The sequence below is a fragment of the Photinus pyralis genome, unplaced genomic scaffold (genome assembly GCF_008802855.1).
Source record: "Photinus pyralis isolate 1611_PpyrPB1 unplaced genomic scaffold, Ppyr1.3 Ppyr1.4_unclustered_Scaffold5785, whole genome shotgun sequence".
NCBI classification, from domain to species: Eukaryota; Metazoa; Arthropoda; class Insecta; order Coleoptera; family Lampyridae; genus Photinus; species Photinus pyralis.
The window spans coordinates 44,460-62,805 of record NW_022171835.1 but is presented as its reverse complement, the minus strand read 5'-3'; the positions used below and the strand labels follow the sequence as shown (position 1 = coordinate 62,805).

Sequence of the window (18,346 nt, the reverse complement as noted above, 5' to 3'; positions counted from 1 at the left end):
TTAGGTTAGGTCGAGATCGCGGTTAGGTTAGGGCGAGATCGCGGTTAGGTTAGGGCGACATGCGCGATTAGGTTAGATCGCGCTTAGAGGAGATTTCGGTTAGAATAGGTTAGATCAAAACCGCGTTTGGATTAGTTCAAGATGTGCCCTTAGGTTTGATAGACATACATCATATCCGGAATCTAACCTATCCTAAACGTAACCTAACCCATTCGACCCGCGTCGCCGAGACCTTTCCTACGATACCTCTCGCGCCTTCCTACGACCTTCCGTTACCGAGATTTGCATTTTGGCGACGCCGGGCGACGCGCGTCGCGACGCGCGCCGTAGGCGCCGCCGCGGCCCGTTCGAGTACCGCCCTTTGTTTACATTTCCGGACGATAAACGGATCGCGACGATTAAAAAAAGTTTGTCTTACACGGGCTGGTATTTATACACGTATTTGGGGGGGGGGGGGGGGGGGGGGTCGGGAAACGGAATCGCAAGTATCCGTTCGTACGTATACCAAATTTGAACGAGATCGGAATTTAAACGACGAAGATATGGCGATTCGAAGATTAATCCGTCGTTCAAATTTAAAAATTAAAAAACCACTTTTTATAGATCCAAGTGGGTACCTTCGGATGCACATTGAACACACTACAATAAGCAAATAAGCCGACTTTTTACCCGAAGCAGGATTTTCACGAAAACTCCTAGAATCGTCGAGTACGTCGAGGACATGAAAATATATAAAAACCGGGCAAATCGCTCGACCAGTTTTCCCCCCGCGCCACCCCCCTTTTCGTGTTTTTCCCCATAAAACGCCCTCCGGAGGACCGAAGGTAAGTGTCACGCGGACGTCGCCGCGGCCCGGGGGGGTACCGAGGACGACCGCGCCGAACCGCGTACATTGGAATTTTTTATCGCCCACCGGCGGGGGGGCTGCCGTAAGACGTGAAAAAAACGCGAAAAAACACCTTTTCGGACCTGGAGGAGAAGTTATACTACCTACGGACTCGGTACTTTCGGAATCCGTAGCCGTTACGTTACGTCACTTTTACAATTTTTTTCGATCCGCCTCGACCACCGAGGGAGGCGGGGGTGGGACGCGAACTTTGCCCTGGAGGTCGTTTTTCGACATAAGCGCGACTTTGAAAATTCGCGGCGGACGAAGGAGAAGAGTTACGAAAAAACTTTACGTTGCGCGCCGTTGGCCGACCTCGTCGCGCGAAAGAATAGTGCCGCGGGCGAGGCGCGCGACGCGAAGCGGAGCGCCTGTGAATTTTTTTAGAAAAAGTGCGCTTTTTTGGGGTAAAACGGTTTTTCTCCCCGGAAAAATAGAAAATCGACTTGAGCGAAGGCGGAGCTGTCGAAACGGACGCGGGACGTCGAGACGCTTCCGACGCGCCGTCGCGCGACCTCTCACCCCCCCGCCCTCCCCCGCTACGTGGAGGTAAAGTCCGCGGGTCGCGGCGGGGGAACGGGGGGACGGATCGAGTTGCGGTTTTCCGTCTCGGACTCGCGGTTCGAGTGCGCTTCCGGGGTACCGGTTCGTGGTTCGATCGCGGGCCGTCGAGGCACGTGGAGGTGACGAGGAGGAGCGAGTTACCTTTTTCGGGCACCTTTTCGCCAATCGTTCGCAAACGTGAAGATAGAATTTTTTTAAAATTCTTAAAACTCGAGAGCGTCCGACGACACGCCCCCTCGTAGTATTTTCGTGAAGTCCTATTTTTCGGGAGGGGGGCGGCGGGGGGGTCGAGTAACGAAAAAATGCGTTTCGCGAAATTTAATACGGCGAACTGGACGCGGGACGTCGCCCCTTTTTCGACGCGCCGTTCGTCGACCTCGTACCCCCCCGCGCCCCCCCGCCGCGTAGAGGTAAAGTCTAGACGCGGTGGCGTGCGAACGAGAGGTCGTATCGAGTTGCGGTTTTGAGTGTCGACTTCGCAATCGAACGGCGCTTCGGAAATCTCTCGGGTCGCACCACCCTCCCCCCCCTCCGAATGGCTCTTAAGGCGCATTTTCCTCTTATTTTGACGCTTTCTCGCAAACGACGAGCGCTACGACGATGCCGTCGATCGCGGTGGGGTTCCCGCGTCGATCGGTCGCGTTCTGGAATCGAAAAAAATGAGCGAGGCGAGGCGGCGCAGCCGCCGAAGCCGAGCGACGTGTCCTTGTAGGTACGAATCTCGAAAATTCAAAAACGTCGCCGATTCGATCGATCGACGCGTCGGACGTCGCATTTTACCTCAAAGGACACGTTACGAAAGGTTTCGTCGAAATACGACGCCCTCTTCGAAAGTTATTCGAAAAAATTAAAAACGAAAATTTTTCCATACTATCCCCTTCCTTCGAAAAAATCGAAAAAAAAAATTGTCAAAAATCGTCGCTCTTTCGACGTCATCTTATGCGTTTTGGCGCGGAGATTGCAAAAACGAAAAAAAATTCTCATAAAAGATTTACGGTTTCGACGGTAGAGGGCGCTTTTTGTTTTTCGAATTTTGCACACCTTTACAAAAAAATTCGTAATTTCGCCAATATTCGAGATATTCGGGAGGTCGAGGCGGCGATCGAAAGAGGAAGGACGAGGCTATTCTACGACAACTTCACTTCCCCCGAAAAATCGACGGCGTCTCCGGGAGAGGACGTCGAAGAAAAAATGAAAATGCTCCCGAAAATGGGCGCAAAACGGGCACTCGCCGGTGGAATTCCGGGGACTTTTCGCTTCTAAACGATCACTTTAGAGTGGACCTTTTATAAATTTGCCCCGCGGTCCCCGCGGTACGATCGCGAGCGCGTTAAATCGAGATCGATACGAAAACGGCATTTTTCGCGAAAATTTTGACGAAAAATTAATAATTTCCGTTTTTTGCCGAAATCGACTCCAGACAGCGAGACGAAGTGAGGGTACAAATTTGGCGAAGTTTTGGTGCCCCCAAGTGACTTTTTTGAGCACTCCGACGTCGAAATTCGTTAAAAATCGCATAAATGTTTAAATTACGGGCAATCGAAGATAGGTTAGGTCGACGTGCGCGGTTAGGTTAGATCGACTTTCGGAGTTAGGTTAGATCGCGGTTAGGTTAGATCGAAGTTAGGTTAGATCGCAGTTAGGTTAGATCGCAGTTAGGTTAGGTCGAGATCGCGGTTAGGTTAGGGCGAGATCGCGGTTAGGTTAGGGCGACATGCGCGATTAGGTTAGATCGCGCTTAGGGGAGATTTCGGTTAGAATAGGTTAGATCAAAACCGCGTTTGGATTAGTTCAAGATGTGCCCTTAGGTTTGATAGACATACATCATATCCGGAATCTAACCTATCCTAAACGTAACCTAACCCATTCGACCCGCGTCGCCGAGACCTTTCCTACGATACCTCTCGCGCCTTCCTACGACCTTCCGTTACCGAGATTCGCATTTTGGCGACGCCGGGCGACGCGCGTCGCGACGCGCGCCGTAGGCGCCGCCGCGGCCCGTTCGAGTACCGCCCTTTGTTTACATTTCCGGACGATAAACGGATCGCGACGATTAAAAAAAGTTTGTCTTACACGGGCTGGTATTTATACACGTATTTGGGGGGGGGGGGGGGGGGGGGGTCGACGGACATCGCAAGTATCCGTTCGTACGTATACCAAATTTGAACGAGATCGGAATTTAAACGACGAAGATATGGCGATTCGAAGATTAATCCGTCGTTCAAATTTAAAAATTAAAAAACCACTTTTTATAGATCCAAGTGGGTACCTTCGGATGCACATTGAACACACTACAATAAGCAAATAAGCCGACTTTTTACCCGAAGCAGGATTTTCACGAAAACTCCTAGAATCGTCGAGTACGTCGAGGACATGAAAATATATAAAAACCGGGCAAATCGCTCGACCAGTTTTCCCCCCGCGCCACCCCCCTTTTCGTGTTTTTCCCCATAAAACGCCCTCCGGAGGACCGAAGGTAAGTGTCACGCGGACGTCGCCGCGGCCCGGGGGGGTACCGAGGACGACCGCGCCGAACCGCGTACATTGGAATTTTTTATCGCCCACCGGCGGGGGGGCTGCCGTAAGACGTGAAAAAAACGCGAAAAAACACCTTTTCGGACCTGGAGGAGAAGTTATACTACCTACGGACTCGGTACTTTCGGAATCCGTAGCCGTTACGTTACGTCACTTTTACAATTTTTTTCGATCCGCCTCGACCACCGAGGGAATTGGGAGTACGATCCACACTAAACCTAAACTATCGTAACCTCGGCGTTGAGAGCTTTCCGACAATACCTATCATATTCTCCTGCGACTTTCCATTACCGAGATTCGCATTTTGGCGACACCTGTCGACGTCACCCGACGCCGCCGGCGCGAACCGTCCCAAATGTGTCCTTCCCTCATCGACAACAAACGGGTCGCGAAACGTCGATAAAAAAAATTTTTTTCACAAACGGGTATATATATATATATATACTCATTTATATATATACACTTCCGTATCTACTCGTACGCGATCGATCTCCGAACTTATACGTATAACACGGGAAAAATTTAGACCGCGTCTTCAGTAGGCGCCGGGCGTCAGCCTGTGGCCGAAGGGGGGGGCCCGTGTCGCTCGGGGGACGGGGGTGTGCCTTTTTTTTCTAAGTCCACGCGCATGGATGCGTTTTAAAGGGCCGCGCATCTCTTAATATCTCCCTTATTTACCGGCCGATCTGGACCAAATTTAAACCGTAGCTGCGCCCCGCCGGGGGCTCGAAATGGGATTTTCAATTTTTTCCTATCCCCTCCCCTTTTCGAGATATCGACGCCTCTCTGTCGTCTTTCGACCTGCGACCTCGATACTTCGGAATCACGCGTTTCGCGACATTTCTAGACGATCTACGCAAAAACCGTTTTTTTGGATTTTTTATCAAAAACTTAAATCGCGATATCTCGAAAACGGAACGTCGTAGATAGGGATTCATGGGTGTCTTTAGAACGTTCTCGACCTAATCTAACCGATGGAAGTGTCGAAATTTCGGAACCGAGATACGAGCTCGGAAATGACGGAATCGAATTGTCCGAGTCCCCAAACCTCTCGATACCAAATTTCATCGAGATCGGACGGTAAATAACGGAGATATAGCCGTTTGTAATTTGACACCACCGAAAACACTTAAATCGTGATATCTCGAGAACGGTACGTCGTAGATGGGGCTTTATAGGTATCTTTGGAAAGCTCTCGATGTAATCTAACCGACGGGACGATAAAAATTTCGGAATGGAGATAGAAGTACCGAAAGGATGCCTTCATTTCTCCAACCTCTTAATACCGAATTTGAACAAAATCGGACGGTAAACAACGGAGATATAGCGATTTGTAATTTGACACCACCGAAAACACTTAAAACGCGATATCTTGAAAACGGTACGTCGTAGATGGGGCTTTATGGGTATCTTTGGAAAGGTCTCGATGTAATCTAACCGATGGGAATTTCCTAAAAGGTGGGAACGGATGTCATGAGTGTACTTACAAACTTTCAAATATCAAATTTCATTGAGATCGGACGGTAAACAACGAAGAAATAGTGATTTGTAATTTGACGCCACCGAAAACAATTAAAACGCGATATCTCAGTAACGATTCATCCTAAATGGAGGTTTATTGGTGTATTTGGAAATATCTACCTAACCGATAGGAGGATGAAAATTTCGGAATGTAGAAAGAAACTCTTTAAAAGGCATCCGTGTGAATGAACGAGTAGAGTAGGTTAGGTTTAAGTTAAGTTCACAATCAAATTTGAGGTTATGATTAAGATCGGATCTAACTCTCGATCTAACCCAATAACGCATTTAGACTAAATCTAATCTAAGCGATATCTAATGTAATTACGCATTTCGATCTAATTTACCAGTAATTTAACCTAACTGCCCAATTCGACCAAATCTATAACCACCGTCGTCTCACTCTAGCCTAACCGCAATCTAATCTAACTGCACATTTTGACCTAACCTAATCTCCGCCGTCTCGCGTTAATTTAAACGCAATGTAACTCTTACTGCAAAATGCAATTTACTGCAAAATGCAATTTTCCTATATATTGAGCAAATTGTGCATTCGCAAAAATAAACTGTCTTATGACCGTACGCACCGTAAAAATTTAAGCGCTTAAATCTAAATGCAAATTATTGACAACCATTGCCCCAATATACGTTACCGTAGATATTAAGTTACACTTAAACTAACCCCGGATAAACTTTTTCGATATATACAGCCATAAAAGGTAAGTAATGAAGGGCGTACATGTGATTTCTTTAAAATACACTGTATATTATCGATGTGATTTCCATAAATCATAGGTACTATAGCCACATCCAAAACAATAAACATAACCTATAAGGTGTTTAATCGCAATATAAACAAATGACAAATAATTAAGTACGTATATTTTAATCTCGAACCCTTTACTTTGTTTACATTTCCGGTTTAGGATATAGCCTCGACACCTCTGCGTATCGTTTACATTTCCTGTTTCCTTCCAGAAGCTGCATTACGTACTTTCTTTTAGAGGTAAATTTTTTAATAATTAATAGCGTTTATTGTGATTAATTAAGAGATTACCTTCTAGATATGGCTAGAAAAAAGAGTAGAAAGGTTAGTGGAGCTGCATTGACGTCAATGCTGGGGCGAAAGAACAAGGGTGAGTGCCTTTACTGTTAGTAGTGATACACTTATAGAGTTTTACTACTTTCAGAGGCAGTCCAGGACTCTTCGGTTACGGTTGATAGCTCCACAGGTATGTTCAGTTTGTATACGTTTACTTCTATGGAACACTTATCTCGCTAAGCTCGAATCGTAATGTATCGCCAAACAATTTTGGCCGACTTTTCATTGTGCACGTACAGGCAGTCCGCTGGCTAATTTCTCATATCGATAAAAATTATCAGTGCAAGTTCTTGGAACGCTGCCTACGTTCAACAAACTTAACTTTTAAGCTCGTGAATTGTATGTGTTTTATTGAAATGAATGAAAATGGTCTGCTAATATCGAATGTGACAAAGGCTTCTCACACTTTTCTAGATTCAGTATAAGTAATAAGCAATCGATTGTAAACGACCAATCGTTTCGTATGTGAGTGGTTAGCTTTGGACGATCTATTGTTACGATATCCCTTCAGATCAATCGTAACAACGAATCGTTCTGTATATGGGGCCGTTAATAAAATCGGTATCCAGGTAGGACGAAAAGTCCATGGACTGATAACAAACTGTACGTGAAACCGACCTTTAGTCTTAATTATTATTAATTCTCATATAGAGCAATGCATTAAAACACATGGGACATGGTTTACTTAAGTCACAGTACGTGTCATATTTGTGTACGGCACAATTTATGACTGCTTAAGTATTGCCGGTTAAAACACAGATTACGATTGCACTGAACTGGCTCGAGATAAGGCAAAATTCATTTATACTTTTACAATCGCCCTGAAAGAATGTAATAAATGATCTAAGAATCGATAATATTGAAGCTGACATTTACAACCTAATACTATGGAATATAGAATAAGTCAAAGTTTCTATTTTGTTTGATGTGATAAAGGTGCGGGTAACCACCTTAATTATCATTCATGACTGCAACGTAGCTATAAATATTTTTAATCAACCACTACAAAGTGCAATCGATGTAACTACAATTCTGTGGTTATTTTAAATTGCTAAATGTTGTATTTTTAAAGTATATCTAAAAGAAAATAATTCATGGTAAGTTTCATTTGTCATCTGAATTGATGGCTCTACATTTTGATAATGTGCATTTCATAAAAAATTTCATTTATTAACATGTGCTGTCTTGACTTACGTTTGCTGTGTGCTGTGTGTCACAATGTGTGCTTTGCTTTATAAACAAAGAGTTGACTACAAAAAAATATTAGTTACCATTACGGTTCCTGATTTCTTTTGTACATGTTTCCGACACATAATTAAGTAAAAATTGTCATATTTGCCCAACGAGAGTCCGTGGCTTAAGGTTAGGGGAACCGTTCAAATTTTAATAATATTCTTAACTTTCTGACTATATTTACCTCTTAGGCCATTATTTTGATCCCAACGGAAAAATTGTATGATACTTTTTTGTACATCTCATCAAAACACATCTTTTTTTGTATCTATCATTTTTCTGTATGGCAAGTAGTTTTAATAAAACTGAAATTAAATTATTATTAAAAAATAAATATGGTACATTTTTGTAGGATTTTGTATGCTACATCAGTTAGTACCTACATGCAAAAATAATTCTTGCTTCTCTCAGCCTTAAGCCATGAAATCTTAATTATAGACATGACAATTTCTAATTAACAATGTATCAATATGCATCAACAGATACTTAGAAAAAAAATCAGTCGGTATACTTTTCTTATGTTATAATAATGCTCTATTTAAACACCAGTCTGTATATTTACAATCGATTATGTAAACAAATATAAAATCAAAGGGTTTCAGACCACCTCGAATCTGTTAATTTTTTTTATTCATGACAGATTATTTTCCAGGTTCATATTAAAATATTAAGCACATACATAAATGGAATATTAAAAAAAAAATGTTGAACTTTGAATCTTTATGAAAGAGGAACAATTATTTATAATCCTTCTTTAACACAAAACAACAGTTCAAATAAAACTTACAATAAGTGGAAATTATAAACGAAACTAAATTTTATGTTACCATTTCTATAGTAAAATTGAAGAAATCAAGGAAGAGTATTCTCTGTTGGAATTTGAGTCAAAGATATTTAACTCATTAGTCATTACATACTACAAATGATGCCACCACTTGAATTTATATCAAATTCTATAATTTTTTAACAAATAAATTTTTTTGCAATATAGAACATGTACAATGTAACTATATTAATAGATTTACTGTGGCAATGTTTTAATTTTGTACTTTATTTTAGAACCTCTCAACATCTTTAATGGTGTAAGTCTTGATCAAAGGGTGGACGACGTAAGTTTGAACTTTATTACTTATCTTATTCATAATATAAAATGAAACATATCATTTTGTTAATCATGTAATTATTAACTATTGAATTAGGAATTTATAATTTTTAAATGATTGTTTCTGCCGCACGTTTGGAAAATATCTAATTACGTTCAAGAAAACCATCAAGATAACTTAAACAGCCTCAACCTATCAAGATTCTTATCAAAATCAAAAACCATTGCACCATCAAAACGTAAACCAACGAAACTTTTTCAAGAAACAAGAAAAAACATCAATTTCTTCATCCAAAAATCACAAACAATTTACAACCTCTCAAGATTCTCATCAAAATCAAGACGTAAACCATGGAAACTTTTTCAAGAAACAAGAAAAAACATCAATTTCTTGATCCAAAAATCACAAACAATTTACAACCTATCAAGATTCTTATCAAAATCAATACGTAACCATTGAAACTTTCTCAAGAAATAAGAAAAAACATCAATTTCTTCATCCAAAAATCACAAACAATTTACAACCTTTCAAGATTCTCATCAAAATCAAAAACCATTGCATCATCAAGACGTAAATCAACGAAATTATGTTATACCATCTGTTGACAATCAAGAGTGAATAAAATCAAAATTCTACATTTTTCAAGAAAACATCTACAAAATTTTTTCAAGAAACAAGAAAAATTTCTTCATTCAAAAATCACAAAAAATTTACAACATATCAAGATTCTCATCAAAATTAAAAACCATTACGTCAAAACCAACGAAACTACTTTTTTCTTCTATCGACGGTTTAGTTTAAAGGAAAAAAGAAAAGGAAATATCATTTATCAAGGTTTCTCAGAAGATCATAAAAATAACTTTTAAAATAACTAATATAAAAAAATGTATCATCCGCGCATTTTAATTTTTATTACAGATGCTTATTTATTTTCAGGCAAATTCTTCTAATTCAAATAAAAATTGTGTTTCATCTAAAAAAAAATGTTTAAAAGGTAACGCTTTAAAATTATTGACGGCAAAACGTAAAAGGGAAGAAGAAAAGAATGCGTCGATTGTAGAAGAAGAGAGAGAAGAGTCCCGTTTGTCGTCAGATAGTCCGCCGCCTCCTCCTAGCAAGAAGCAAATAAACATACTCCAAAATATATTGCTACCGGAGAACACCGTACGTCTGTCGCAAATTTTGATGCCTCCGCCGCCCCTTCAAGATACCACCCGAAAATCAACCGATGACGATTGTAAATTTGACAGATTTGGCGACGCGTTACTAGAAGCCCTCCAACTAACGCCGACAGAAAATGCAGAAGTTCAACTTCGTATACCGCCAACGATTAACGACATTACCAGGCCCTACATTATGGACGATTATTACGTATTCTGCAACGAAAATTTTTTGGAGGGATACTACAATGCGAGATCAAAATTGGACGTGGAATGCATATTCGGCATTATAATTTACCTGGCGTATATGGCGTACGATAAATGCAAGTCCATCGTCCTAAACGTCCACTACACGATAGCCGTTTGTGAAGGAAGACAATCGTTTCCGAACGAAGGAACTTGGGGTAATCCTGAAAATTTCGAAGTTATGTTTATTCCGATCTTCTTCCCGGGCCATTTTGCTTTGGTAATTCACGAAAGAAACGGAAGAACAATATTTTACGACCCCATACCTGCGATGAAAAATTTAGAAGGACATCGAGGTGCAACGTACCTGCCCGCTATAAAAGCTGCAATTCGCTATTACGACGCGTCGTTCCGTAATGACGAAGAGATCAACGTAGAAATCGCAAGTGCGACCGCTTACAATCTACAACAGACCGGTGACGATTACAATTGCGGGTATTACGTCTCCCTTTACGTCGAAACATACTTAATGAACGACAAGAGAATGCTGTTGGCAGATTTTAACATAGCGACGGAACGCCGTAGAATATCGGAATTACTAAGAGAATTATGCAACAACGTCGTTCCGATATACGAACCGAGACCGGATAATCCATTCGATTATTCAGAAACCGTTGACGACGAGGTCATGGAAGTTGTCGAGGAAGCAGCACGTTCAAGCGCAAACGATAGTTACGACTCTGACGTCAGCATGCGATCCACATCTTCGACAAGTAGTAGAAGATCAATCAGATCTAGATCATCTACAAGCAGTCGACCGGAAACGCCGAGCAATGTTAAGAAAAGTAAATTAAAAAGTTTAAGATACTGCAACAAGAAACACGGCGTTTACGGATGCTTTGCAACATGCGCCGGCCACGACATCCAATATTTAGATTGCGGAAAAATCGGCGACAAGGTGTGTCCTCATTGTAAAGCGCTCCTGTTTAAAAATGAAACTACCATGATGTGTTGCAAGAATGGTGAAGTCAAATTGCCACCGATTAAACCCGTTCCGGAGGAGATTCGAAATTTGACCAAAGATCCCAAACACGGAAAACACTTTCTACAGTACTTTCGAATCTACAACCAACTACTACAGTTTGGCAGCGTAGAGGCCGGTCGAAAGCCTTCTCCAGGACAAGGTGCTCCGGTCATCTTAATTAATGGCGAAATAAAACGACAAATTAGCCCGTTATTCACAGCAGACGGAAAGACACCGGTACACGGTCAGTTGTACATGTTAGATCCGATGATGATGGCAGAATCGGTTTCGAAGAACTCGCTGTTCCAAAAATTCGGCATCAAACGCGAGATACTGAATACTCTCTTCGACGTACTTCGACGACATCATCCGCTTTGCGAATCGTTTCAAATCATGCACACAATGTACATGGAAAAACTTATCGAGGCTCGACAACAAGGTCTGGAAGACGTTCAGCACGTCACATTGGTATTGGTCGATCCCAAAAGAGTTCCACGCGAGGCGGTCGATGCAAATCTCCATCCTCGTGCGGTCAACTTACCGCAAGTTAACGAGATATGCGCGTTTTACGTTTCCAACGAACGCGAGGAGCCCATCTACCGGTGCGGAACTTATTTGAAAAAAAAGGACGGACGGACGCATATGCTTCCGATATACGATCGACTAAACGATTGTAGTCATTATGTCTTAAATTTGGCAAACGGAGATTTCGGATATCATCCCGATATAAAAAAGGTCGTACAAAAGAAAAGACGACGTACCGCAACTGAAGTTGACGAAAACGCAGAAAATGCAAATCAACCGGACGCTTTTTACGATGACGAAGCCGTTCAGAACGACAACGTTTCGATGAGAGAATTCTACAGGTACTATTGTGCGATTCGCGACGAACCGACGGGAGAGACGCACTTTTTATTTCCGTACGGTAACATAACTCAGGAGTACATGTTGGATCAAAGCGTCAAGGTGGATCAACAACTGTACGAATTTATTAAGAAAAATTATGACACTTTGTGCACCACGGCGACGGAAGTGCGTGATTATTTACAAAGAGAACTCAGAAAAACCGATCCGAATAAAACGTTAGGGAAAGTGTTGCGTCTTACGACCAGTGTCGTCGGTTCTCCCGCGTGGTATCAGCAATACTTCCACGACTCGATGGCGATGTTTCAACGCATAGGTAGACCGACTTTTATGATTACGACGACGAGCAACCCGACCTGGAAAGAGGTCAAAAACAGCATGATGAAAAATCAAAACGTCGTCGATCGTCCCGACGTATTATGTAGAGTATTCGCGATCAAGATTAACATGATGCGAGACCTTATAGAAAAGAAACACATTTTCGGTAAACCGAAGGCTTTTCTAGAAGCATTGGAATTCCAAAAAAGAGGCGGTCCTCACACTCATCGCTTGATTTCGGTCGATTGTCCTCATACGCCCGAATTCGTCGACGAATACATTTCGGCGGAAATACCGGTACTACCTCCGGCGAGTGACAAGAGCGAAAAAGCCGAAATGCAAAGAAGGTTACACGATTTGGTGATAAAATTGCAAATTCACACCTGCAATTTTCATTGCCTAAACGAGAAGAAAAAGTGTTCGAGAGGTTTTCCAAAGAGATACTCGAACGTGACGATAATTTACGAAGATAAACCGGCCGTATATAAACGCAGATCACCCGACGATGGCGGCACCTTTCATCGCACGACAAACGGTCGAGTAATAACGAATTCGTGGGTAGTTCCGTACAATCCAGCTTACCTTTTGGCGTTAGGTGCTCATTCGAACGTAGAATTCGCATACGGAGACGCTGCCTGCAAATATCTGGTGAAATATCATTTCAAGATGGGAAACTTTGCATACGTCCAGATCGCCGAGGGCAATACCGACGTCGTGGATTACGACGAGACGCAAGGCATCATGAAGGGACATTATCGTTCGGCGATGGAAGCCTACGCGAGACTGTACAGTTGGCGCATCATTCGAATGTCCCACACCGTTTATCGTCTGAACGTACACCTTGAAGGCGAAGGACCGCAGTATTTTAGACGCGGCGCGGAAGACAAAGTCAAAGCGAAAATATTCGAAGGCAACGCGAAACTTTCGCAACTCGAGATGTTCATGAAACAGTGTTTGGAAGAGTCGCGACAGCAAATAAGCGAAATTCGAAACGTCACCTTCGCCCAACTACCGGAAACGCATTGGTTTAACCAAAAGACCAACCGATGGCAAAAGAGAAAACGACAAAGAAAAATTGTAGGTCGTTTGTATCCCGTTTTGCCCAATCATACAGAAAAGTTCGCCTTATATCAACTGCTGCTTTACAAGAAGGGCCCGCTGGGCTGGGACGATTTGAAAACTCCTCCCAATAGCACGACGCCCTGTAAAACGTTCGTCGAATGTGCAAAATTGATGGGTCTTCTGGACGACATCGAAATCTGGCGCAGAACCCTGTTCGAAGCTAGCAACGTAGGAAATCCGAGAACGATGAGAAATTTGTTCGCCCAAATCTTACTGCTCGGTTACGTCGCCGATCCGCTCGCTTTGTGGAACGAGTTTTTGCCGCACATGTACGACACGAGAAACTTGCGACAGAACGACGAGGTAGAAAGGTCGCGAAGAATTAACATAGCTCTTTGTCTACTCAATCGACTGCTCGGGCATCACTTCACGAACAACGCGTTCTTTCACATTCCGATGCCGGAAAATTACAACGCCGTTTGCGACGACGAAAACGAGTTTTTCTTCGGCCAAAATCGCGCACTGGACGGCGAAAACGAGTCTGATCCTACACTGGCGGAGTTTCCGTTACAACGCAGAAACGACGACGCCATAGAGACCGAAGACATAGGCAATTACGCCACTTTGGCGAGTTACCTACGCCTAAACGAGGAGCAAAAGATCGTCGTAGACATCGTCGTTCGAGCGATGCAAAGTTCGCCGTCGGACGCCACGACGCCGAGACTCGTCTTCATGAACGGTGCCGGAGGCACGGGCAAGACGTTCGTTTACAAAACGATCATCGACATGTTCATCAAATACAGAAGGTACGTCATCATGACGGCGAGCACCGGAGTAGCCGCCCAACTCCTGCCCAGAGGGATGACGGTGCACAAGGCCTTTAGCATACCACTAGATGTCCTCGACGTCAACAAGATTCCGTCGATATCCGGTGGCAGCGTGATGGCGCAAAGAATTCGGAAATCGGAAGCGATAATTATCGACGAGATAAGCATGCTGCACAAAAACGTTCTTAGAATGGTCAACGAAGCTTGCAAAAACGTCGAAGCGAATAACGAGACGAGAAAGCTACCGTTCGCCGGTAAAGTTATCCTATTAGGCGGTGATTTTCGTTAACTATTACCTGTAATCCAAAATTCCAGTCTATCGGAACAGGTCGCGGCCTCCGTGAAAAACTCCGAAATATTTAGCCTATTCCATCAGGTGATTCTTACGAGAAACTTACGCGTCAATGCCAACGAAGTAGAGTTCGTCGATATGCTCGAGCGCATCGGTAAGGATAGCGACAACTCCGGCAAGTTTCAAATACCGCAGGAAATGTTGGTTAACAGCGAGGACGAACTTATCCGATTCATTTATCCGAACGTCGAATCGCTTCAAGTCGAAAAGGAAGTCGCGAACAAACTAATAATGAGCGCGAGACGCGCCGACGTCAGGCGATTAAACGACAAAATTTTAAACATGCTTCCGGGCGAAGAACGCGAGTATTTGTCCGCCGACCAGTCGTTAGTCGATAATCCCGTATTAGACGTACACGCGGCGATACACGACGTCGCATTCCTAAACGACGAAAATCCTTCGGGATTTCCTCCTCACAGGTTAAAGCTCAAAAAGCACTCTATCGTCGTTCTAATAAAAAATGTAGACGTCAGACAGGGCCTGGCGAACGGTGCGCGCCTGTTCATTACCGATTTAGGCGATAACATAATATACTGTAAAATCGCGGTAGGCCCTTACGAGGGAAGAACGTGCGCCCTGGCGATGTTACCTTTCGTTTACGAGGACAAACGACCCGACGGTAACGGTCTTCACTTTAAAAGAACCCAATTTCCCGTCGATCTCGCCTACGCATTGACGATTAACAAATCGCAAGGTCAGACCGTTAATAAAGTTGCGTTGCTACTAACTTCTCCGCTATTCAGTCACGGCCAGCTATACGTGGCGATGAGTCGAGTGCGTACTGCGTCCTCCATTAGAATTTTTACAAGCGATCGCAATTCTAAAGTACAAAATATCGTGGCGAAAAGTATTTTCAATTGAACGAATCTATACTAAATGTCGTATAGGTTTTTTTATTAAATGCCGTATTACATCGAAATAATTGCGCATATTAAGTTATTCATAATAACTGTATACAGCCATCATGTCACCTTCGGGGGCAATTATAATTGGTCGTTCATGACGGAAGAGGTACGAAATTCTTCTAGCTCGTATTTAATTTAATTTTAAAATAACGTTAAAGTAAACAATTGACATTGTGGTATTTTTCTTATATATTTATGTTAGATAAAATCAATACTAGAATATGCGCTGCAAGAATTGTCGTATACGCTATATGCTAGGTATGCGCGTGTCACCCAACTGTCGTGCATTTCTGAAATCGTCGCCGTACGACGCCATGTCGCATACCGGAAGTAAACTACGATTATTTCGTTATTTTTACTTCTTTCCGGGGCCTGTGAATGCGCGAATTAATTATTTATATATTTTTGAAATATACAAGTTTTTTCGTAAATGTGTATCTGACCGTATCACAATCATAATGATAGTACATGCGCGTGATGGGTTACGTACACTGCACTCAAATATTATAAATATATAGTTTATTATTCCGCAAAGTACTTAAAGTTCATAAAATTATTTATAATCATGTAGTTATTAAAATAAGAAACAATTCCATTGTCGAGACATTTTTTTTAATCATTAAAATGCCGCTCACTTTGAATTTCATAAAATCTATACAAATATTAGTATTAAATTAATTATTTCAAACAATATAAATTATTAAAATTTTGTGTAAATTAATAGGAACTTTCATTTTAAAATTTTTAAAAAAATTCTAAATTTTTCGAAATAATTTTATGAACTCTTATCTACTAATGAATCATCAAACGTTTGCAGGTTACCGCTTTATGGTGAAGAGTGCACGTTCAGGGCTAGCTATATTTAGTTGAGGGGGTTTTCGCCCATGACTAACAACTATGTAATATGGACAGAAATTATACATATGCATGTACAAATAATTATGTAACGAATCAAATATTTAATAATATAATTTCTATCTTTAATACATGTTCCAGTCATTGACAGATGTTCATGCGACCGGTAAAAATGTCATATTTAAAAGCTACGCCCGATGGCGGTGCAGGCCACTTCGGTCGGTCTGCACCATTAGCCTAATGACACACCATTGGTGAGGCTAGATGTATACGAGCAGTAAGATGTGGATATACCACATCATTAGTCGGTAATGCGCATACCACTAGACTAAATATATATACGCCCGATAATAAATCAAACTAAATTATTACCATTACGAGCCCAAACACATATGTATTGGACCAATACAAATAGACGTTTCTTTGCCCTTTTGTATCCGTTAAATTTATCATAGTAAAGTAAATTTCAATACATATGTTATTGGGCTCGTATTATCCACCGAGCCAAGTTTTCGATGCATTGTAAGTCTAATTTTAGAAATTACTTATTGCTTCGAAACAAGGTGAATGTTACCAATCACATGTTATGTGATTTGGTAGTGCGGTTGTTAAATCGATTACATTTTAATCAATGTATTTTTTTTTATTATAAACGTAAGTATAAATATTTATATTAATATTAATATTTATTTCGAATTAATATTTCTTTGTAGAATATCATTTGTGACAAATATAAAATGGGATATTGGCGAATCATGGATGCAATAAAATAAAAAATATGAAAATCATAGTCCAACTTGAAAATTATTTTTTTTTAAACCGTTCATAAATGGTAGAAATGTAACAATAATACTACATGATTTAATTTACGTAAGGAAAACATTAATCAGACATTTATGATATGTAAATATTAATATTTTTAATTAAAAAAATAAACAATCTAACAACTTTTTTGTTGTTTGAATACGCTCCGCGCACATCGTTTATACTGTTAAAAATTATTAGAATGTTGAAATTGATAAAATTTTATCCCTATGGAACTGTTTATTTGATTTTATGTCAAACTTAGATCAAAATTAAAGCAAATTTTTATCAATTTATTAAAAAAACTGACATTTAAAAAAATTAATTTGCGCATTTAAAATTTTAAAACACGCTAAACTTTTTATAAAAAATACATTTTTTCGTTCAACTTGTAATGAAAAACTTCTCAATACGGACTGAACTTAAGCAGATACACTATAAGTAACTTTCACTCGCGTTCGCGTACATGAATAGACATTATCCTTTGTGTTAATTCAATTTTTCCCCGTTCCCGTCGAAAATTTGGGTAGTGTTCTCGGACTATACCTTCACGCCTTTAAAAGAAATGTATAGTTCTAAATGTCAAATCTTTGACCTTTCACATTTTCGACTGCAAAACATGAAATCACATTTTTTCCAATTCTCTTTTTTAATAATACTCGCCTAAAATTTCTAAAGAATCTACATATCGAATTTCAATTTTTTACTACGTGTAATTTTGGTATTATTTGTCAGTGACTTTTGTTTGTAACTCTTCGAATTCGTGTATTCACATTTATATAATATATTTACATAATGACTATTATACTCTTTATGATATTGTAATAAATATTATTTTCTAATAAAAAATATAAAAAGCAATATGCTCTTTGTTATTATTACAATATAATTTTTTTTGTATGTATATAATCGTCGACTTTTTAATTTGTATACATGTTAAGTAACGTATTCTTATACAATTTTTTTTCAAATTTTCGGAGTCGAATGAAGGACAATGTTTGCAATAAACATTCACATTTCACCACACAACTGCAACCAGGACCAATTG

The 18,346-nt window shown here is 41.0% G+C and overlaps 2 protein-coding genes and 2 long non-coding RNA genes across 5 annotated transcripts; 3 read left to right on the top strand and 1 right to left on the bottom strand.

The window, feature by feature from the left end:
- Positions 1 to 6,320: 6,320 nt before the first annotated feature.
- Positions 6,321 to 9,123, top strand: LOC116182524. Of its 2 annotated transcripts, XR_004147545.1 has the most exons (5): positions 6,333 to 6,377; positions 6,430 to 6,509; positions 6,568 to 6,639; positions 6,694 to 6,735; positions 8,898 to 9,123. It is a non-coding gene; the product is annotated as an uncharacterized LOC116182524 (long non-coding RNA). The 2 variants fall into 2 exon arrangements; XR_004147544.1 differs by having other exon boundaries at positions 6,321 to 6,509.
- Positions 9,124 to 9,203: 80 nt separating this feature from the next.
- On the bottom strand, positions 9,204 to 9,634 carry LOC116182525. Its single transcript, XR_004147546.1, has 2 exons — positions 9,466 to 9,634; positions 9,204 to 9,361 (listed from the first exon to the last, which is right to left on the bottom strand). It is a non-coding gene; the product is annotated as an uncharacterized LOC116182525 (long non-coding RNA).
- Positions 9,635 to 9,953: 319 nt separating this feature from the next.
- On the top strand, positions 9,954 to 17,122 carry LOC116182523 (the record flags this gene model as incomplete). The annotated part of the gene is given in 1 exon segment (XM_031503059.1): positions 9,954 to 17,122. A coding segment is annotated over 1 exon segment (4,718 nt), but the record flags the coding sequence as incomplete, so codon positions are not given.
- LOC116182526 (ATP-dependent DNA helicase PIF1-like) lies at positions 14,813 to 15,595 on the top strand. Its single transcript, XM_031503061.1, has one exon. It carries the CDS (start codon positions 14,813 to 14,815, stop codon positions 15,593 to 15,595), a length of 783 nt encoding a protein of 260 aa, XP_031358921.1.
- Positions 17,123 to 18,346: the final 1,224 nt, after the last annotated feature.

Bases quoted from the DNA above. Each gene is read 5' to 3' on its own strand.
- LOC116182526 (XM_031503061.1), top strand. From the start codon at position 14,813: ATGCTCGAGCGCATCGGTAAGGATAGCGACAACTCCGGCAAGTTTCAA.